The 24799-nt window shown below is 35.7% G+C and overlaps 1 protein-coding gene across 4 annotated transcripts; it reads left to right on the plus strand.

Annotated features, from left to right (window-relative positions):
* Nucleotides 1-24799, plus strand: LOC128243282 (interferon regulatory factor 4-like). Of its 4 annotated transcripts, none has more exons than XM_052960950.1 (10): nucleotides 1-182; nucleotides 17068-17275; nucleotides 17539-17725; nucleotides 18379-18507; nucleotides 19369-19512; nucleotides 19814-19894; nucleotides 21074-21204; nucleotides 21860-22020; nucleotides 22375-22636; nucleotides 23196-24799. In XM_052960950.1, exons 1-10 carry the CDS (start codon nucleotides 157-159, stop codon nucleotides 23295-23297), a joined length of 1431 nt encoding a protein of 476 aa, XP_052816910.1. In that variant the 5' UTR covers nucleotides 1-156; the 3' UTR covers nucleotides 23298-24799. The 4 variants fall into 4 exon arrangements, with proteins under 4 accessions (XP_052816910.1, XP_052816908.1, XP_052816911.1 ...); XM_052960948.1 differs by lacking the exon at nucleotides 1-182 and adding an exon at nucleotides 7649-7891; XM_052960951.1 differs by lacking the exon at nucleotides 1-182 and adding an exon at nucleotides 10859-11014.

Genomic DNA, 24799 nt, shown 5'->3' on the forward strand with positions numbered 1-24799 from the left:
AAACCTCAGCCCACACTCTTTCTTAAGCCCACCCATTGCATTGTTTCCAAATTCAATTGTTTACACACATGAGTACCTTTGGTATATAAGCTAGGTAATGGTGTCACCAAGTTTATTTGCTTGAAACATTTTATTGCCTCAAAAGTTTTGGACAGTATGCCATACCAGTGTCTACCTTGTTGGTAAGCAGCTTTTATTGTTATACCAAGTATTTATATGAATGAAAATTTCTGATGAATAATCATGAATTCCTTAAAAATCGTGAAAACTTAACTCAAATAACACATCTTGAAAGTATATAACTAAAAAATTAATGGTTGAAATGAAAACAGTCAAACACGAAGTACCTTCCTAAGCCTGATCATTTTGTTTAACCCTGAGCCTTTCAATACTGAAAATTATTGATAAATTAGATTTAATTGAAAAAACATAAGAACAAAACATTTTTATCAAGTTTTGAAATATCCTCTCCAAGGTTTAAATCATTGACATTTTGTGTATAAACCAGGAAGGTAAAACGGATAATTTCGTAGTAGTTATTTATTCCTTCTATGAAATTTGTTAATCAGTAATAATTTAACTACTGCCTAAAGATGCAAATTTCTATTAAGTTATATATTCTCTTTTATTCCATTTCTCAGTGATTTAACATATTTTATAAGTGAAATGACATGTAATGCAATGAATAATATAAATAATACAGGTTCAAAAAATACATAACTTATACAGATTATATAGAAGTATGATTATTACCAATTTTTGATTATAATGATTGAACCAATCCGTCACTTTTTGCTAACAATATTTACAGGCATATATTCTCTGTATTTACCCGTCATATAACTAAGAGCTTATGCGCCCCACTCTGTCTCAGTGTAAATAATCCTTAAATTGCAAGAAAGAATTCTACAATTTGGTTTTACTTATATGTGCAAATTTTAAGGTAAGGATTTTTTTAGAAATGGGATACTTTAAAGCCAAATATCCCTGTTGTTTCAAGGAAGTAGGACAGTAGATTAGCTGTATTTAGCTCATCAAAGATACAAATATTTGAGGCCCTCATAGTTGATTCATCCAGATATCCATCTATAAGACACTGCCTCCAGGCTGCGTCTATAGGGATACATGTTTACAATTTTAACAAAAGATTGTAAGAAAATTAAATGCTTATCATTAACATATTTTTTTTTAGTTTTCCTTATTCTATGTTATAAAGGAACAGTTTTGATGTCTGTGAATAGTTGAACAATCAATATTAAACATGTTTTTTTTTATAAAGAAGTGTTAGCAATATGGATCTAAAAATAATCTACAAACTTATATGAAGCTCTCGTCAGACGCAGCAGTTATTTCCCTTCAGCAAGGGAAAGCACTGCGCTTGAAAATCTGTATATATTCACACGCCTATCTGTTGAAAACTTGAATGATAAGAGAAACAGGGTACAAGTCTGTGATGAACTGCAATGCTAGGATTACTGAAAAAAATAACTCACATTAAGTCATAATGCAGCAATTATAGATCGAGGAAAGACCTTAATAAACACAAAGAAGGCGATGAACCTAGATACTGTATGTGTATGTAATATTTTCCACATATCTACTATTTTCCACTAAAATTATCCTGCAGAATTTTCTGCAAAATTACTTATTGGCTGCCATTTGGGTGGTGGGGAAATACGTGTTTTCAGAAACATGCTATCTTTAACATGTTTCTGACAACATAGCGCTCTCTTGGTTTAATATGTTATATATCAATTCATGTGATCCATACTTATTTCAATCACCTATTAGTGTTTAAACTTATGTTTACCCTTATTCCAATTATGGTAAAAATGTACATTTATACTCAAACCTATTCAGCCACTTCCTTGCATGATGTGTGTATCAAAATTGGTCTTACAAACAAATAAATCTTCAAAATAGATTTTATCAAGGCCTCATGAAGTGTGCCCCAATTATGATCATGGAACTTCTGTATCTATGTATATAATGTATTCATTAGATAAAAAACTCATCGAAAATCTCATTGAAATTTCAAGGACTGTAAATCCTGGTTTTTTTAGTATATCAAATAATAAGAGTTATGAAATGCTGTTATTATAAGGTTTTTCAAATGATATTACCTTTTACTCAGTAATTTATTTCATCTTCTGTTCCTTAAAATTACTGTATATTTTTTTTAACAGTGTGCATAATAACAAGATTGCTGGTTTCAAACATTGTAGTGACATCATTTCATTTTTATACTGCAAATATTTGATTTTTCAAATATACATTTTGACTTGAGTGCAGCCTAGTATTTGCATTTGATAATGCAATTAAGTATGTCCCTTTCAGTAAACATGCTATTTAATATATGATTTTTTTCCATGTAAATTTTTTAAGCGAAAACATATTGTGTAAAATCTTAATGACTGCCCTTCTTAATCATTAAGATTGTACACAATATTTGTTCTAACTATAACATGTAATATGAGGTTTAAAAATTGGTAATTGATACAAAAAAGCAAATGTGTGGTATCTGTTTAATATGCAGTAAGGACATACTGACGAATTACTGTGTAAAATATTAATGATTAAGAAGGATGGAGCGAGCGAAGTGAGGGACCCCTTCTATGTTATTAAGATTAAACACAATACTGACTTAGATTTTATTGTGTTTCCAGCTTCAGGGAACCAAAGTATGACCTCATGAAACTGCAAGTTTCAACAATTAAACACGGTGCTGCAGGCTTATATGCAATCGCATTGGCTGAAAATTTAGGTTATAATCTAATTAAAGTTATTAACCTACTTCTTAATTGCTATTAGGTATCTAACTGTTTTAATCCCTTGCCTCTTTATTAATTTTTAACCTTTTGCAAATAAGGATTTTACTATTTTGTTTTCTTTATAATCATGTCCTCATGTGATATAAAAGCCAATCTTTGAATAATTAAATTTCAAATTTTGAATTGATCTGATTTTTGCTTATGAGTCTACTGTGATGTTTTACAGATATTTTATATAAAAAAATACTAACTGTTGTTGTTACAGTTATTATATTTGCTTTATAATGTTCATAATTATGTTTTGTTGAACACTATATATTCATTGGTCACCAATAAAACATATGAAAGTTAATATTATCTCTTAGTACTTTTACAGTTCAACAAATAATATTTAATAGTTTTGTAATATACATTGTATCAAATTGATTATAGAAACACAAAGGTGGGTGAACATTATTATTATTTATAAAGAAGTCCTATTATCAACAGGTCAATATCATCTGGCTGTCAACTTGGGGTTTCCATTCAATAACTTTAGTTTGAATTGTTGTATAGTTATGCAACTGGGTTTATGAAATTGGGTTTATAACAAGTTTGCTATTTTGTGGTCAGTTGAGTCAAGGTCAAGGTACTAAAAATAGAAAAAAATGGTTTTGACTCTGTAGCTTTAGTTTGACTTGTTGTATAGGGGTGAAACTTGGTATATACCAAGCTTATGTGAAGGTGTACCTTTAGATTGCATTTGTGGTCAGTTTGGCCATGGTCACTGATACAAGAAAAATGCTTTGGGCTCTTGGGTTTAATTCAAATTGACTTATTGTGTAGAAAGTTTATTTGAAGATATAGCTCGGGATTGCTTTTAGGGTCATTAGAGTCAAAGTCAAGGTCATTGTAACTTAAAATAGAAAAGTGGTTTCCCCTGGATGATTTGAGTTAGCCTAACTTAGGAGCAACTTATAATGATGAGCCTTGCTATATACATGAAGGTCAGTGGAGTCAGAGTCATTGTGACTAAAATCAGTGAACAGCCAGTGGCCATGAAAGCTGTTACTTAAAGCAGGAAAAACATTTCTGCTTAATAAATTGAGAAAAAGCTGATTTGAAAATTAGGGCTGCTTTTTGGGTTAATTGGGTGAAGATCAGTGGCCCATCCATGATCAATAACATTGAAAATGGAGATTCGGACTCAATAAAATTGACTCTTGTTGCCACCAAATGCGCACTGATTTTACTTAATGTTTTTATTTATTTGAACTCCAACAACCGTTTTACTAATAGTATTGAAAATCTGTCAATAACTATATTCTCTTGGATTTCGTCATATATTGATCCAGTCTTCAATATTACATACTCACCTTCAATAATTGTCTATGTCCTATATTGACAATATCATTGATTGGGATTGCAAGGTAGTTTAGGTTTTTCCATGTTAGTGCTAAGTAAAATGAAACAGATGTGGTGAAAAGATACATCTTTAGAAATTTTCTAATTCTTAGACTCTGTCTGTGTTGCATCAAGAATAAAAGGTTGAGAAAATTGTAGCGTTGGTATCTTCGGCCTTGGTATCTTCGGCGTTAGTATCTTCGGGTTCATCACCTGCATCATCTTGGGAAAAGATAAAATCTTTGCTTAGACAAATGTTTATAATATTTACATGGAATTTTGTACACAAGTTACCAGAAACATTTTACAGCATGGCCCATAACTAACTCTATATTTAATAACTATTGAGTTGCACAGTCATGACATCCACTTGTGTTACCTTTGTTAACATGTTTCCATTCATATACTAGGAGAAAAAACTGCATTATACAACAAATAGCATGTACCTGAATTATATGACACATAACTGTAACTGAGATACAAAGGTTGAGGTGTTTCCTCAAAGCTTGTTACAATTTTTAGAATTAAGTCATTTTATTGAATGCTAGTTATTGGGTTATTTAAGAACCAGTAAATTTTGGCATGCACTGTTGATCAGTATCTTTATTTCTTTATTTAAGTAGGCTAAGATGACACATCCTACAATATATGCTCTCATGTAACAGCTTAAAGGTAAATAGATAAAATAACCGGGTTTCTTTACTTCGGTATTTGTTCTTATATTTTACAGACTTATTTATGTATGAGCATATATGAGGATGTCATCCCCCCCCCCCATTTTCAGATGCCGTGGCTTGATACACCAGATCCTATAATACTAATAAAGCATTTTACCTGGATAAAACTAGCAAACACAAAAGAAAACAATATAATGACTTATCATTAATTTTATAAGCAAATTGTCATTATGGCAACACTGTGTAGGAATTTGTGAAGAGGGAAAACCCTTGAACCCCTCTTACCACATTTAAAGCAGTGTATAAATGTAAAAATTGAAAGAGTAAATAGGAAGAAAACAAAATAAGTAGAAATTACATGTTTGTATATGCAGCCTATAGCATATTGCCTTTATTTCGTGCCTGGTCCCTTTATTTTAGCTTTACATGAACCTGTATGTTAAAATAAGCCTTGTTGGCCATGTAGGCAGAGTGAGCCCCAAAAGCGATATTTCACAAGTGGCGCAGCCACGAGTGAAATATTAACTAGTTGTGTTCACAAGGTAAAATATATTGAGATTATATCGCAGGGACCCTAGGTAAGGCCCATTCCCCGCTATATTTGAAGCGAAGACAAAACCACCGCATTCACCCGGCACTACGGGCCCACCTGAAAGGTAAAAACACGGCTATCCGCGGTATACCCCCGGACCTGGGGGGAGGGGGGGGGGCGTGGTTACAATTGACTGGTGCATTATTGCACATGGAAGCAAATCACCCGAGTTACTCAGGGTTACATTTATGTATTTCTTACAATTCAAATACCAGTCATGCTTCGACTGGAATCATGCAATATAAACAATACATTAATAAAACGGTTTGAATTTAATTGAATTATGTCTGTCATAGCCTGATGTTTGCAAAACTTTAAAGAAAACGCAGATATGAAAGCTTTACTACAAATGACCAAAGGGAAGTTATTGCGTAATTTTACGTTACAGGTAACAGCAAACATCCGAATTGTTGTCTGCTACGCTTTGTTTATTTATAAATAAATAAAAATGATGCTGTTGTTTTATCTTTCAGTGTAATTAGGATAACAAAATCAACTTTCAAAGTTTTTACTGTGTTAAACATTATTTTTTTTTTTTAAAAAAAAAAAACACAATGTACGTCTAATTACACGATTTTTAATTAATGACTCCTATTTATGCCTTTCTACGCAGCTGAAAACGGCATTCTTGCATACCGGACGTGTGTTTCCGGTCATGTGACCAGTGCTGGAAAACCCCATCTTACATACCCCATGTAAGATGAGTCACGCGCAACAACGCGCCACTTCTTATTTCATTTATTGTATGGTTTATGAAAGATATAGAATGCCATTTCAATAAAGCGCAATCAAATATATATGTTTGCAAGTCTTTTAATTAAAATTGAAAATAATTCATCGTAAAAAACGCTATTTTTAGTTATTTAAAATACTGCGCTCTATGACGTCAGTAAACAACGTCGCACGCGCTTTTTGGTGTAAATGTACGAAAGTTCGTTTTCTACGTCATTTTTTTTTCCATTAATTCATAATTTTAGGTATGCAAGAAAAAATATCAATCATGTTTTTCCGGTCCGGATCGAAAAATCCGACCCTCGGGCACGCTGCGTGACCGGTAACTCGGCAAGCCTCGTTACCGGCTTACGCGCGTGCCCTCGGGTCGGATTTTTCTATCCGTACCGGAAACACATGATAGATACTTATATTACATACAGAGCGCCTCGTTTCTACGAGGCGCCAATTACCCATCGTCGGAACCCACTCTATTTATATTCCGATAATTATACCAGAATGTATTCGATGGGGGTGTGGATGAGCACCTATAGACGCGCAAATGCTTCTATAAACCTAATAAAATACAAATTAGTGATACACTTTTTGCACTGCACATCTGATAGCATAAGCAGTCCAAAAATTGAAAGCAAATTGTGGATAAAACGACAAATAATATTTCATACGGAATGCCAAGTTATTTTTATATAATGGAAATACTACATAAGCTGTACGCACTACATGTAGTTTCAACAAAAGTTTAAAAATAGTTCATTTCATCTTCAATCTTAGCAAGTTTTAAGTTTCAAGTTTTATTTTCATCATGGCATGTGATATCTCAAAACAATGAAACACGTCTTAATTAACATCAAATAAAACCGTAAACAAACATGTCCAAAAATTTGAACATCCGTTCCTCCATGTTTTTGTCCTTCTTGTTCTTGTACACCAGAGGGATGATGCTACATGTATGCGTACCTGTAGATTTACCATCAAACCTCTGATGAATGAGAATGCTGTCCTGGAATTCGACCGTTTCGGATTTTTGTAATTTTGTGTTACATTTCCTTCGCATATGAATCTTTTTTTTCTTTTCTATATAAATGAACTTGTTTGAATATACTGAGCTGAGCTCATGTATAACCTTTAAAAAAAATAAAAAGCTGATCCCACTCTCGCCACAAATTAAACATATTTTTAGTCATATATGCTTGCTCAAAACTAAATCGAAATATAACGAAAGTGATAGTAACCTATACGTATATAGCAATACAGTACATGTACATCGATTTGATCATGACATTGATTTTGAGTGTACTGTTTTGTAAACAATGATTACGCTCCAAATATAGTGATGACGGAAATTAATTACTTCATAACCGAAACTAAACTTCTTCAAAATAACAAGGAAGCTAAAATCAAAATTCCTAAGGTTTCATGAATAAAGTCAGTGTCCAGAGTTTATGATTATGTACGTGTTTTTTTTTTTTTTTGTTTTTTTTTTTTTTAATTTGAGAATAAATATAACTGGATTTTAAAGATTCAGTCACAAGATCGAAGGGTCTGGTTCCAATGAATCGAGTGACTAATATTGGTAAAAATCAAAAACAGGGCTCGTTTAAAAGCATGGTACTTCGAAGGTCAGGTATTAAAACTTCACCTCTAGTTAGTGATACAATTGTTGAGACGGACGGAGAAAGGACCATTTGCCGGACACTCAGTACGGAGTCGATTAAAACACACTGCTCAAATTCGGGGTAAGTTTGATTGAGCTTTGAAGAATACTCGCTTTTTATTTTATTGTTTATTTATTTTTATTTTTTATTATTATTATTTATTTTTTTATTATTTTTTTTGGGGGGGGTGGGGGTGGGGGGTGTAGTTTTGTTCAAAAATTAAGACAGCCGTATTTTGGTAGTTACAGTGATCATCATCACCATCGTCATCATCATCATCATCATCATCGCTAACAACACACAAGTGTAAGCTGACTACATATGAATCACTTTCGAGAAGATAGGACAGACAGACAGACAACAGACAGACAGACAGAAATGTTTATTGTCGTAAACATGTTATTTAACAGTTTCTTGACAATACTCTTGATAGGCAAAGAGTTAGTTATGATTTGACCTTTAAAAACGTTTTATAGTATAACATTTCAAGATGGTTTGAGTTCCACAACCTCATAAATAATATAATAATGTAAATATAGAAATTTAAAGCATAAATTACCTATTATTATGAAAAGAAGTAGCTTTTATAACATTGAAATCATGACATTAAAGGACCAGCCATATTTGTCATACACATGAAATGATTGATGAATTTCACTATTTGTACGTTTGAATGCCACCATTTTAGGAATATTTTAATGAAATGTATATCACATTACTTTGTAAATCAACCAAGCTTTTACAAATTGGAACAGCTTATGAATCACGTACTATATACACTGTTTGAGAACTTTCCTTTATGTGTTTTTATTATGTGTGCATAATTTTGTGTGTGTGTGTGTGTGTGTGCGCGTGTGTGTGTGTGTGTGTGGCTGCCTGATATGTATGTTTCATTTCGTAACTCTCCTTGCCAATAACAGAACAACTTGTAAAAGGTCATTTCAATGAAATGTGGTGGTATACGGACGTCGTTGGTTCGAGCCCCAAAACGGAAGTGATTTACCTTGGACTATCTTCCGCGAACTGACCGAACAACCCTCGTATGTTTCGTTCCTAAACATTTCAATGCGTATTTTGTATGTGGTTTCACAGTTAAACCATGAAATGTAGTTCACGTTGATTTTAAATACATGTTAACGTTCTAACAAGCTGACACAATGTGCCTGTAACAGTAAATGTATACATACCAGTGTTTTGACCTAGATTCATGATTTCAAATGCTCAATACAACTTAATTGTTTGTTTAAAACTTATAGAATTTGATCAGATATGATTGCATTGCTTTTAACTAGGCAAGTTTAAAGGTCGATCGCTTGAGCAGTATTAATTTATTCTATCAAAATATGAGTTTCATATCATTGTTACGAACCACACGGCTAGTATACTATCACAGTAATATATAAATAATATTATTAAATGTAAAACATGATTGAAATTCACGTTTCTGTAATACACACACTGTTATGCATGAACCATGGAAGTACATGTACAATGTAAAGCCTGAACAATATAACGCCTCAAAACCCAAACCCGATCTTGACCCAATCTGGAGTTTTATTTAAACAAAGTAAACTGTTTCAATATCAGGAATGTACACGTTTTTGCCCTACCCTTTCCTAGTGTTTAAAATATTAAAGGCCATTTAAGGAATATACTATTATTGGATGCCTGTTGACCCCATATTGTTTTGTTTTCATTTGATGGTATTTTGTGTGTATATAGAAAGAATATGATATTATTACAAACTAGATTTCAATTTGTCCAATAACAGATGAAATAACAAAAATACTAACTGCGATAATTTTATTTTATAATGATATTTAGATAATTAATTTGATATATTATTAATCAGCAAACAATGACCTTTCAAGTGGTATGTGGGGTGATCTTTAACATTGTTGCAAATGCCTCGGTGAAATGACATTCGGCTACCTTCATTGCCGGAATCTCTGATATAACTTATAGTTTTATTATAAGATTTGTCACATTTAATACTGACACAAGTCATGCAAGTCGTGGAGCCATGCTAGATGAATCTTTATTAATATCTACGTACGGACAAACCTTCAAGTATTGATATTGCATAAGGTAAACTGACATGTAGAATAGGAAGATAATCGTTACGCATTAGAAAACATGTACCAAAATTATGTTTTGTTTTATTTTCCTGTTGTATATGTGATATAGGATCTATTAAAAATGGCAATGTGATATTAATAGTTAACACTTGTCGCTTTAATGTGTTTGATGATTGTTATAAATAGATTTAGTTTAACCTTGAAATGAGATTCATATGCATGTCGCCCAAGATATAAAATGCAAAAGTGCAAAGCATACAATCAAATGGGATATTTTTTTAAAACTTGAGTTACCGCATGATTCTATTGATACTTGTTTAATTTGATTCCATTCGCATCGATTCAATTCAAAGATCCTCCCGTATATATGAAATTGCTGTCAAAACACTGTGTACATGTAATATTTGACTTTCTCATACTTTTATGTCATATATTTGCTATGATTATCTTTAAACTCGTCAAATTAGACCATCACGGGGAATATTATTACTTTTTGTCATGATTTTATTCTGGATTCTAGTGGATAGAGCCAGATTCATAGCGGAAGTATCGGTCATAGATGGTGAAAACATGTTTAATATTAAGAATGATATGTATAGTTACGATATACTTAAAGAATATGTATAGTTTTTTTCACCGTTTCTGATTGATACCTCCACGTATGAGTATGAATATAACTATTTAACAACTTATATAATTATGCACATAATTTATTCTTAATTATTTATATAACTTAATTTGAATTTATATGACTATATAAATATTAATAGTTGATCCATAATTGTTTCATAATTATGAATATTACTATACAACAATCCTAATGTTTGCCTCGGCGACCGATATTGCCGCCTATGGTTTATGCACTTCTGACTAAGACGGTTATGGGTTTTTAAATCGCATGCTTTCGTTTTGAGCAATGGGTATTTTACAAGTAGGTCACTTGTGATTTGTAGAAATAGGAAAATGGGAAATACCCATTCAGGCCGCCTTAACGCCTTCGTAATATTTTATCATTCTAGGAACCGTGCTTATGACTAAGTGACATTACTTACGTTTGGATAAGACAATTAAACTTAAATAATACTATCATAATCTATTATTTCCAGCAGAAAGGAATACGGTTCAAGTAAGTTTTAAGGATTTAAAAGTTTATTCAGTCACTGCTTAATTTGTACCTGAATTTATCAGTGGTTAGTAGTCATGTACATTTAAAGCTTTAGTTTAATACCGCATGATTCTATTGATACTTGTTTAATTTGATTCCATTCGCATCGATTCAATTCAAAGATCCTCCCGTATATATGAAATTGCTGTCAAAACACTGTGTACATGTAATATTTGTCTTTCTCATACTTTTATGTCATATATTTGCTATGATTATCTTTAAACTCGTCAAATTAGACCATCACGGGGAATATTATTACTTTTTATATCAGTGGTTACTGGAAGATCATGTACACGTATCAGTGGTTACTGCATGATCATGTACACGTATCAGTGGTTACTGGATGATCATGTACACATATCAGTGGTTACTGGATGATCATGTACACGTATCAGTGGTTACTGGATGATCATGTACACGTATCAGTGGTTACTGCATGATCATGTACACGTATCAGTGGTTACTGGATGATCATGTACACGTATCAGTGGTTACTGCATGATCATGTACACGTATCAGTGGTTACTGGATGATCATGTACACGTATCAGTGGTTACTGGATGATCATGTACACGTATCAGTGGTTACTGGATGATCATGTACACGTATTAGTGGTTACTGCATGATCATGTACACGTATCAGTGGTTACTGGATGATCATGTACACGTATCAGTGGTTACTGGATGATCATGTACACGTATCAGTGATTACTGGATGATCATGTACACGTATCAGTGGTTACTGGATGATCATGTACACGTATCAGTGGTTACTGGATGATCATGTACACGTATCAGTGGTTACTGCATGATCATGTACACGTATCAGTGGTTACTGCATGATCATGTACACGTATCAGTGGTTACTGCATGATCATGTACACGTATCAGTGGTTACTGGATGATCATGTACACATATCAGTGGTTACTGGATGATCATGTACATGTATCAGTGGTTACTGCATGATCATGTATACGTTTCAGTGGTTACTGATCATGTACACGTATCAGTGGTTACTGCATGATCATGTACAAGTATCAGTGGTTACTGGATGATCATGTACACGTATCAGTGGTTACTGGATGATCATGTACACGTATCAGTGGTTACTGGATGATCATGTACACGTATCAGTGGTTACTGGATGATCATGTACACGTATCAGTGGTTACTGCATGATCATGTACAAGTATTAGTGGTTTCTGGATGATCATGTACACGTATCAGTGGTTACTGGATGATCATGTACACGTATCAGTGGTTACTGCATGATCATGTACACGTATCAGTGGTTACTGGATGATCATGTACACGTATCAGTGGTTACTGGATGATCATGTACACGTATCAGTGGTTACTGGATGATCATGTACACGTATTAGTGGTTTCTGGATGATCATGTACACGTATCAGTGGTTACTGGATGATCATGTACACGTATCAGTGATTACTGCATGATCATGTACACGTATCAGTGGTTACTGCATGATCATTTACACGTATTAGTGGTTTCTGGATGATCATTTACACGTATCAGTGGTTACTGGATGATCATGTACACGTATCAGTGGTTACTGCATGATCATGTACACGTATCAGTGGTTACTGCATGATCATTTACACGTATCAGTGGTTACTGATCATGTACACGTATCAGTGGTAACTGCATGATCATGTACATGTATCAGTGGTTACTGATCATGTACACGTATCAATGGTAACTGCATGATCATGTACACGTATCAGTGGTTACTGATCATTTATAGTCTTAACCTTGTCAGGACTTGATATTACAGAATAAAAAGTGACATGAACTGTCGTCAATAATACAAAATATTCGCGTTAGCTTAAAAATGGTATTAACAATATGTTATTTAAAAACAAATAGAAATATTATACTAAATACAACAATGTCTGACGTTAGAATAATAGATCGAGTGTTCAAGGATATTTTTCAAACGAGTTTGTAAAATGGCCCAAATTGCAAATTTTGAAAAACATTTCACCAAGATTATCATGAGGGAATCCTTTTAAAAAAGTTTAAGGTATGGCAAAAATCTGGAGAATGTATGCTAGGAAGGATTTAAGGATATGTCAATTCAGTGCATTTAAGGATTTGTCAATTAAATGCATTTAAGAATTGGTCAATTCAATGCATTTAAGGATATGTCAGTTCAATGTATTTAAGGATATACCAATTCAGTGTATTTAAGAATTGCTGAGTTCAATGTATTTAAGGATATGTCAATTCAGTGTATTTAAGAATTGCTGAGTTCAATGTATTTAAGGATATGTCAATGCAGTGTGTTTAGGAATTCATTGCAATTAAGGATTGGCCAGTTCAATTCATTTAAGCATATATTAATTCAATGCATTTAAGGATTTCATAATTCATTACATTCAAGAATGTATCAATTCAATGTATTTAAGGATATGTCATTACAATGCATGTAAAGATATGTAAATTCAATGCATTTAAGGATATGTCAATTCAATGCACTTAAGGATATGTGAATTCAATGCACTTAAGGATATGTCAATTCAATGCACTTAAGGATATGTCAATTCAATGCACTTAAGGATATGTCATTACAATGCATGTAAGGATATGTCAATTCAATGCATTTAAGGATATTTCAATTCAATGCACTTAAGGATATGTCATTACAATGCATGCAAGGATATGTCAATTCAATGCATTTAAGGATATGTCATTACAATGCATTTAAGGATATGTCAATTCCATGCACTTAAGGATATGTCAATTCAATGCATTTAAGGATATGTCAATTCAATGCACTTAAGGATATGTCAATTCCATGCACTTAAGGATATGTCAATTCAATGCATTTAAGGATATAATATAATCACTGTTTCTGTGTATGCACAAATTTACAAAAGGTCTCAAGTCGTACTTTTAACGCAAGCAAGAGGTCCCGGCCTGAGCCGGTATGCGACTGTTATTTGTAATCTATCATAAAACTGCCCTTCTCAGTTGAGCTTAAGCTAATTGTGAGACCTTTGTATTGATACTGCATATAGCTTACCTGTATTGATACTGCATATAGCTTATATGGCGAAGGGTAAACATCAATAAAAGTAAAATTTAATAAAGAGATCATTAATTTTGACTAATGTTATTTCATGGGAGACAATAAGAGGACAGTGGAATACCAAAGTTAAGTCATCATGAATCAAAAGGGCTCTGACCCCTTCCCAAAATGGTGAAAACAAACTCAACATAATGATGTACTGAAGAACCAAGATGAAAACTTTGCTTCTCTAGAAAAACGTAATCAAAATTGATTGGAATGTGATAAACCTGATCTAGGTTGATATGGCAAGTCATGTTTTTTTAGGTGAATGGATCATTCCAATGTCTTCATATAGGACTGACTGTCTTGAAACTTTTAGATCATCTTAGTTGACACTTTTTGCACAGATATCAAAATGATATGTATTTTCACTAAGCAGGTTGTCACATTCTAATCTTTTAGAATATTAATTTCATCTGGCCGATATATTCACACCGCTAGGCCGCCGTTCTGCTAAATTCACGCGCTAGACCGCCGGTCTGCTTAATTCAAGCGCTAGACCGCCGTTCTGCTTTATTCAAGCGCAAGGCCGCCATTCTGCGTTATTCACGCGCTAGACCGCCTTTCTGCTTAATTCATGCGCTAGACCGCCGCTCTGCTTAATTCACGCGCTAGGCCGCCGTTCTGCTTAATTCACGCGCTAGACCGCCGTTCTGCTTTATTCACGCTCTAGGCCGCCGTTCTGCCTAATTCACGCGCTAGACCGCCGGTCTGCATAGTTCACGGGCTAGACCGCCGCTCTGCTTAATACACGCGCCAGGCCGCCGTTCTGTATAATTCACGCGCTAGACCGCCGCTCAGCTTAATTCACGCGCTAGGCCGCCGTTCTTTAATTCAAGCGCTAGGCCCCCGTTCTGCTTAATTTAATTCACGCGCTAGACCGCCGTTCTGCTTTATTCACGCGCTAGGCCGCCGTTCTGCTTAATTCACGCACTAGACCGCCGGTCTGCTTAATACACGCATTGGACCGCCGTTCTGCTTAATTCACGCGCTAGACCGCCGGTCTACTTAATTCACGCGCTAGACCGCCGCTCTGCTTAATTCACGCACTAGGCCGCCGCTCTGCTTAATTCAAGCACAAGACCGCCGTTCTGCTTAATTCACGCGCTAGACCCCCGTTCTGCTTATTTCACGCGCTAGACCGCCGCTGTGCTTAATTCACGCGCTAGGCCGCCGTTCTGATTAATACTCCCGCTAGACCGCCGTTCTGTTTTATACACGCGCTAGACCGCCGTTCTGCTTAATACACGCGCTAGACCGCCGTTCTGATTTATACACGCGCTAGACCGCCGTTCTGCTTAATTCGCGCGCTTAACCGCCGGTCTGCTTATTTCAGCTAAGTTAGGCCACTTACTTCACTTACATTGGGAACAGTTTTATCAAACTAAACTTTGCTTCCAGGCCATATGTTTTTTAAAGTATACAAACCCCGTCAAGTCCCCATTGCGAGTTCGATATGCTAACGTTTCCTCCATTTGTATTAAAATATTGAATTATAAAGAAGAAATTGGTAACTCCTAGAACAGATTTGTTTTAAATGAACATTATGTAAATTTACTGAAAATCTCTGTCTTAAAATACAGTATCGGAATGCTGAATAAAGTACCGTTCTTCGTCGATTTTGTTATCTTATTTGACATAGAGCTCAGTCATTGGCTAGTTCCATATTTGTTGAAACCTATCAAAGTTGGTTTTCTCTGCAGACCTGGCATTAATTTCCTACTTCCGCCCCTCTCTTCAAGTCGGAAGCTTTATATAATGCAGGGGAATTAAAACCACAAATTTTGCATAAATCATACAGACCATACAAATTATAAACCCCTAAATACGGTAATTATTTACAATCTTGGCATCGACCAATCAAAATATATTTTCCTTACATTGATAGAAAACCGCATGACTGTTTATTGCTAATCTAAAATAGTCAGAAATATTCTGATTTCGTCTTTTAAAACACTGATTATTGTTGGTTAAAAATTAAAAAAAAAATATGTTGGCTGAAAGAGAGTATTATACAAGTTGTGCGTACCAGAGAAATGCCTCTCCGCGTTATTATATGGGTCATTGGTATGTACCATTTTATTTCGCTGTTTTGCAAAATTTGCGATATAAAGGGAATTAAATTGTGGGTCTGAAACATGAATATAGGTTTCGGTTTCCGTGGATTAAAGCCAAAAGATTTCTTTTTTTCTCTCAATGAATTTATTTTGTTGAATGGAAGAATACTAGTTGCCATAGTCGACTGAAACAATACTATAAAAGAAACCGGAGAACGCGTTTTGTTAAATTCAACATGTTCAATGTAGATTTGTTGTATCGATGTCGCATGTAAATAGCGGAATGAATTGTTAATGAATACGTTTCTAATTAACACTACTTGAAAGAGAGTTAAATAAGACAGACTAAGTCATGTGGATTTTTGCTTTATACATACTTTGGTTTTCTGTATTTTGTTTTATGATTGAAGCTTTTATTCAAGCAGCAGTAGCAGCCGAAGCAGCAGCAGCAGCGATACAATAATCATCATCATCATCATCATCATCATCATGAATATTATTGTCATCATCATCATCATCATCATCATCATCATCATCATCAATCATCAATCATCAATCACCATCATCATCATCATCATCATCAACAACAACAGCAGTATTATTTTCAGCAGCGGCACCACCACCACAGAATTGAATACAATGTTGTTGTTTTTTTTTAAAACTCATCATCATCATCATCATCATCATCATCACCATCAACATCATCATCATCATCATCATCATCATCATCATCAGTGGTGGTGTTTTTCAGTGGTTGAGTAGATCCAGCAACAACAATAAAAACAATCAACAACAACACTAAAACCAACAACAGCAGCAACATCAACATACTATGATCATCCATTTTCTTACAATTTGCAGGTATGATGGTGTTATCCCGGATATGAGCAACGGTTTTCCAGTGGCCGAACAAACGCGACAGAGAATGAAACCGTGGTTGGAGTACCACATTAATAGCGGGAACATCCCGGGCCTCCACTGGCTTGACAAGGACAAGAAGATTTTCAAGGTGCCATGGAAACACGTTGGCAATAGGGAGTGGTCGGAGTCTGACGGCGCCATATTTAAGGTGGGCTCCGTTGATTTGTTATTTACGGGATCTATTTTGCGCTGATTAGGTTTGTAAATTATATTTCTAAATGTCAACCGTAAATGAATAAACAACCCTTATGCACAATAACTATTCCTGCATGTTTTGGTGGATTTTCATTTTCAACTGTAATCAGGGAAATGAATATATAAAACGAATAACATCTATCCAACAATATATAAGAAGTAAAGTACATTTATCGAATTTCCTATATATGATGTACTGTTCTCCCGTACAACCAGGAATGGGCGGTGCACACCGGACGTTTCCGGGAGGGCGTGGACACGCCTGACTGGCCAACGTGGAAGACGCGCTTCCGATGCGCGCTCACAAAGCTTCCGGACATTAAGGAGCTGAAGGAGTTCAATCGGCTGGACGGACAGACGGACGAACCGTACAGGGTGTACCAGTTTGTTCCTAGGATTAATGGTGTGTGTTTTGACAATGTTTGGTTTAAGAAAAGGATAGCATTATACTAGCTCCCCCATAAAACTGTCCACGATAAGTTGTTATGCAAATCTGCGAAAAATGAATACATTACAACAAATTGTACCATTTCAGACAAAAAAGCAAACATTTTCTTGGGGAGGACCCTCAATTCCCATATCCACGTTAAAACAATAATTATATCGCTTTTGGGGAAGAAGGCGCATATCAGATTCTGGGTTCGCCCCTGGATAAGAGTGCATGGGCTGGATTAACAATTAGTAGTATTTCTATTTAAATAACATGTCGTCAACGGAGCATTGTGTACGAAAATACCTGAAATTTTAGCTAAGACTGGGTGTTTCACATGTATGATTACTACTGTTTGCTAATGAACTTGCATGAGCAATCCAAGTCTTTAATGCAGTCCGCCCAAATCCAACAAATGAATTTACAAATCAAGTGGCATATTGTTTGCTGAATCACCATGAACGAACTACTAAAGCGGCGATCTCATACCGAAAACTTACTGATCGGAACCGCTATTGGGGTGTCCTTTCGATAAACGAATACGCTTTGCTATGTGCATTTGCAAACAAATTGTAAGTCATTAATTTTTGTTGTCAAATATATTTTAAAAGTGTCATACATTTCAGGCGACACTATAGTTCCTGCTATTCGGTATGCGCCTGCACACACGGAAGTGAAGGAGGAGAGCTCGATGCACTGTGAGACGTACACACATCCGGTCATCCCTACCACCGTCAACACCGACTCGAATAACCGTGAATAACGTTTTTTAAAATAACACCATATTGAAATGTTGGGCTCCATTTGTAACGAACAACAGTTTGTACATTAGTGTAGTTGTACGCATTTTTAACGAACTACTCGCTGTATATGATATAATCGCACTAATAAACATGACGGCCATAGTTAAATACTTAAACGGTAATGGCATTTTGAACGAGACGCTGGTACAGCATTTATCGGGGTTCGAACTCAAACCACCCCGACTCATCCGGACCGTTCCACTTTTGAAATGTAACGAAATGCAAACAAGCACATCTGCGCTGCTTGGTAATGCGCTCACCCAGAAAATAGATCCCGCTTGGCGCATTTGATTACATGTTTTTTTGTTGTTGTTTTTTTTACTTTTATTTTGTATAGCTTTTATTTAAGTGATGTTGCTTTAAATTATAATTGTTATGAAACCACGTTGGTATCTTGCTATACGGAAGTTGAATATGAAACTAGTATCAGGTGTGCTTTGGTAAACACGCTGGTGTAATCAACCCTTGTATTTGAAAATTGCTGAACAATATTTTTATTTAATAAAATAAAGAACGGCGCTTCGGTACGTTTTAATTCTCTTGATTATTTGTTGTGGGGAATATTGAGTACGATACTTCTCAAAGTTACATTGGCTTTTTTAAATTTAAGTACCCTTTAAATACCTGTTAACTGTGTCTTTTCGCACTGTGTCGATGCGGTCAGATAGGTGGAGGGGGCGGACGTCTGACATAGGGGGAGGGGGCGGACGTCTGACATAGGGGGAGGGGGCGGACGTCTGACCTTAAGCGGATCTCGGAGGGCAACCTGCTCGTCATCAGTTGATAATAATGTTCAAAACATATTTGTTGTAGTGTCGGTGCGGTCTGACCGGGGGGACGGGCGGCTGACCTCTGACCTTGAGCGGATCTCAGAGAGTGACCTGCTCAAAATCAGCGGTGACATGAACATTCAACAGATCAGTATTGATCAGAACATGGACATAACAGATGAACAAGGTATATGTATTTCAAGGCCATTCTAAATGAACTCGTTTTTTTTGTTAAAACTATGTAAAGGTTACACTATTATTTGTCTTGAGTTCGTTCCTTCAGTAAATCCAAATATCAAGTAAATTTTGAACGGCCCCTTGTGGGGTTTGAGTCTTTGGATGTCGTCTTGAGCACGAGAAAATCTTGGGAAAGAAGCGAACGGACTAGCTTGCAATCTATGGCACTAGATGGCGTGTTTTTTTATCGAATATTGTGTCATTATACACTTTTACTATTGACTAACAATCTATACGGGTTTCCGTTTTAGAGCGGTCGGAAGAAGTCGAACGGCAGGCAGTATCGCGCCCGTCGACGATCAACCCCATCAACTTCGACCTCGATGAGTCGGGTCAGTTGTGCTTATTGATCTACTTAAGTTGTTTATTGGAACTAAATGTTTCCTAGATACCCATGTTCTTTTGTAAAAAGGAATCTTTACATGAACGTTAGAACAGATAACATGTGTACAAGCATAATTATGCAGCGGTACTAGGGCTACATGTCTTTAAAAGTACCGTTTAAAAACAACAACAAAAAACGATAAGTCCAGGCCGGCAAAAACCAACGCCTGTAGAGTGCAAAAAAGTTGAGGAGGTGACCCGTGTTGTCAGTCATCATGACCACCATTATTAGACGCGGCCTTAAGGGATACATGTTTACATTTTCCAATGGACAAGGTTCTATGTGTAACTTTTTAGATTGAAAGAAAAGCGAATAATGCTTATCAATAACACATTTATTTTAGCTTTCCTTAAACTATGTTGTAAAGGAACCGCATTGATGTCCGTGAATAGTTAAAACACCGATATAAAATATGTGTTTATACAGAAATGTTAGCCCGACACACGAAAAACGAAAAACTACAAACGTATATGCTGTTTTTTTATTTAGACTGGTCGCTGGTCTGACGCATTGGTAATTTCACTTTGTCAAGGGAAAGCTCTGTGCTTGTAAATCGCTACATATATATTCACACGCAAACCTGTCGACCATAAGAAACAATGGGTACATATCTAAGACCTCTTACTTCAATGTTCATATTACTGAAATAGGCAGAGATTTACCAACTCGAAGAAGGCGATTACGCACATAAATATCGACATAACGTTAATGGAACATTTTCCCCACATCTTCTTAATTATCCATCAGACATTTAATGCGAAATGACTTATTTGCTGCCATACGGGTGATGGGGGAAACATGTGATATTTAATATTTAACATGTTTCTGACAACATGTCGCTCTCTTGATTTAATATGTTTTACCGGGGTATATCGATGATTCATGTCACCGCTGCTTATTTCCATCACTTAATAGAACGTGTTTACCCTCATTCGAATTATGATAAAATATTGATTTCAGCCACGTCTTTGATGTCTTGCACCAAAAATCGTCTTGTTTGCATTGTTATGCGGTATTGGAATACGCTCGGCCTCGACCCCACCCGCTGCCGGATATTCCATTACACAAACACCCCTAGTAACGACGATATTATTTTATCAAAACTCTACCTGTATTTTCACTACAGACTCCAAGCTGTATGTTATGGTAAACTACTTAATGCGGCGAGTGTATGAGGGTCTGTGCTCCAACCCCGCCGGCTGTAGGATATTCCACGACACGCAGGTCCCCATCGCAGACGTCAACGAGTACCGTGAGGTGAGGGAATTGTCAACTGACAAACTCTGTACACATAACCCACTGTACTGAACGTTACTGAACATTACATTCCAAGGGGTACACGTAGAGCATAGGTTTAAGTGAGGTGCACTGAGGCTGTAACACTTTGAATTTGGCGAAAATGTTTTGCGTCATATTTTTACCTTGTATTAAATTAGTAATAATTAAATATTCTACTCGACTATCTTTAGGTTTCTTTCGTAGTTCGTAGGCCGAACAAAAAACGTTTTTGAAGGCACACCGAGAGAAGCCAAAATACAATGGAGCCGAACGGGTGAATTTATGGGAAATATTTAATTTGGTTGCAGACTCCCAAAAAAAATAGCGCACTACTGTGGTTTCCTACAAATGACATTAACCCACCCCTAGGAATTTCTGCCCTGTTCAGTCCGTAAATGTCGAACCATATATGAGTTCATATCTGTTTTCGCTAGTTTCACGATTGTATTATTAGGTCAGAATTAGTATTCAAGATTCTACATATCAGTGTCAAAGAATAATTTGTTAAAAATGCCTGCACTTCAAAGTTCTTTCTAGTAACTTGTTGTATAGTTATTTATGTAGAAAAAAAAAGAAAAAAAATGTTTAATAGTTCAACGTTAGTTTCTTATTGTTATGATTTTTAATGTTCCAGATGTTTGGTCCCGAGGATGCGGCCCCAATCCGACTTCCGGCGCTGGACCAGCAGTTGAATATGCAGCAGCAACGGCTTACGGACGACCTGCTCCTTGCTGCGGACCGCGGCCTCGTGTTGCACATGCGCGCCGGAAGCATCTACGCAATACGAAAATGCAGGTGAGTAAAATTGATAAAGATGATCATTGATTGAAAGGAGGATTTTACGTTCACTATTTCTATTTTCACGTTAAAAGCATAACTCCTCATAGGAACTGTAGACCCGGGCTTGCTCATTGTCAGAACTTGTGTTTTATGATATGCTGGGAAGAATGCCGAGGACTAAACACACTCAGAAATAAATGTTTTACTTCGTCGTGCTTTTATTCAGTTGTTTGCTCGTTTGCTTTTCAAGAAAAATACATCTACACACACACATATATATATATATATCAAATGTCGCCTTTTTTTCTATTTCAGATGTTTCACATTATTTTCAATTTTCAGATGTCGCACAATTCTTTCTATTTTCAGATGTCGTATTTACATCTCTTCTCCGTCCTATAACAACGGCGACACGATGAAACTCGACCGTGATGTAGAAACCAACATATTTGATCTCCAGAACTACTTTAAGCCCGCCCTACAAAGATTCCTACACCAGCGTGGGCCTAAACCCTCGGCGGAGGTAATCATCTCATTCGGTCAAAAGTTCGAGCCTTCCAAAGACTCTATGAACGATTTACTCATATCCGCAGCGGTGATTCATGCTGAGGCCTTCCATTTATTAACAAGGGTAGGTTTTATATTTTTTTATTGATAAACAATATTCTAACAATTATGTTAACTATGTTTGTTATTTTGTCTTTTGTTTGTTTGTCTGGTCCGTTTGCCATTAAACATGATCACTGTATTAAAACAATGGACACTACAATTGAACTCCCCATCGCCTAAACTTAAGTCAATATTAAGTACACAACAATGAAGGCCAAACAAACACCAACTAAAAGACAAAACTCTACAATCAACAAACATAACACAACTATCAACATATCGTCGTTGATACATGTCAGGGTAGCCGCCATGGCAGGTCAATGGAAACTGGGCAAGAACTCCCCGGGGGTTTAAACCACTTAACAGGCGCTTAGCATGCCACTTGCACGCTATAAAAAACTATACATCAATGCAAAACAATTTTATCTCTAATATCAACATATATATTTAGAATACGTTTCCACTGACTCTTCTGACTTTGGTCATGCTTATACGAGTTCTAACCTGCATGCGTATTTATGTATTTAAACTTGTATTGTAGCCTTAATAAAATAACTTAGGACAACCATTTTGTCTTCCAGATCATGTGCAGTAGTTCCTTGACACCAACAGAGGAGTTTTCAAATAGTGATCAAATAGACAGAGCCATGGGCTTACGATATGACCTCTCACAACCCATGTAGCAGGGGCTATCTATATCTGAGGAAATTGACTCAGAAACTATTCAATAGGGATCTGAGTTTCAGTGCAATTAATTAAATCATAGAAAATTTATAACGTAAAAGAAAATGTAGCAATGCTGAATAAAACTGTGCAATTGAGAAAATGACAATATTCTGATACATTGACCGTTCGGGATGTTCTACCTTAAATGGTCATGTTGTAGGCCTTCGAAACATTGACCATTCGTGGTGTTCTACCTTAAATACCATATCGGAGGCCAATGAAACATTGACCCATTGGGGTGTTCTACCTTAAATTACCATATTGGAGGCCACTGAAACATTGACCCTTTGGGGTGTTCTACCTTAAATACCATATCGGAGGCCAATGAAACATTGACCCTTTGGGGTGTTCTACCTTAAATTACCATATTGGAGGCCACTGAAACATTGACCCTTTGGGGTGTTCTACCTTAAATACCATATCGGAGGCCAATGAAACATTGACCCTTTGCGGTGTTCTACCTTAAATTACCATATTGGAGGCCACTGAAACATTTACCCATTGGGGTGTTCTACCTTAAATGACCATATTGGAGGCCTCTGAAACATTGACCCTTTGGGGTGTTCTACCTTTAATTACCATATTGGAGGCCACTGAAACATTGACCCTTTGGGGTGTTCTACCTTTAATTACCATATTGGAGGCCACTGAAACATTGACCCTTTGGGGTGTTCTACCTTAAATGGCCATTTTGGAGGCCTCTGATACATTGACCCTTTGGGGTGTTCTACCTTAAATGACCATATTGGAGGCCACTGAAACATTGACCCTTTGGGGTGTTCTACCTTTAATGACCATATTGTAGGCCACTGAAACATTGACCCTTTGGGGTGTTCTACCTTAAATGACCATATTGGAGGTCACTGAAACATTGACCCTTTGGAGTGTTCTACCTTAAAATACCATATTGGAGGTCACTGAAACATTGACCCTTTGGAGTGTTCTACCTTAAAAGACCATATTGGAGATCTCTGAAGCCTTGGCCATTACGGATATTTACCTTAATGGATGTCAGAAGTACAAGTCGTCAAGAAATTTCTTTAGTTAAGTATGTTAGTTTCGGTCAGCTGTTATGAAGCATATGTATTGTTGTTAATTATGTAGTTAAGACTCTTTGTGAACAGTACAAACAGGAGAGGACTTACTTGTTCGTAGATTCACAGATTCACGTTAAGTCATCACAAAATGTATGTATGCAATAAATATTTTTTGGATATTACCATCATAATCTTCCTATTTCATTAAAACTTTCATTGTATTCACTTTCATTAAATCATGATTGATTAAATTTCATTAGTTTCACTTTCATTAAATAATGATTCATTTGATAAAACGTGTATTGCTTCATGATTGGTAACACGTGCATTTTTCTGTTTTTTACGGCTGAATTTGCTTTGCAGCTGCCATTGTTGTTGCTATTTTTCTGAAACTGAAATAAAAATTAATGATTTAAAAAAAG

The sequence above is a fragment of the Mya arenaria genome, chromosome 8 (assembly GCF_026914265.1).
Source record: "Mya arenaria isolate MELC-2E11 chromosome 8, ASM2691426v1".
In the NCBI taxonomy this organism is placed as follows: Eukaryota; Metazoa; Mollusca; class Bivalvia; order Myida; family Myidae; genus Mya; species Mya arenaria.

Excerpts from the sequence above, each read along its gene's own strand:
- LOC128243282 (XM_052960948.1), top strand. The coding sequence starts at position 7,707 with ATGAATCGAGTGACTAATATTGGTAAAAATCAAAAACAGGGCTCGTTT. Across the intron at positions 19,513-19,813 it reads GGACATAACAGATGAACAAG|AGCGGTCGGAAGAAGTCGAA; the intron begins GTATATGTATTT and ends TTTCCGTTTTAG. Across the intron at positions 21,205-21,859 it reads ACGTCAACGAGTACCGTGAG|ATGTTTGGTCCCGAGGATGC; the intron begins GTGAGGGAATTG and ends TTAATGTTCCAG.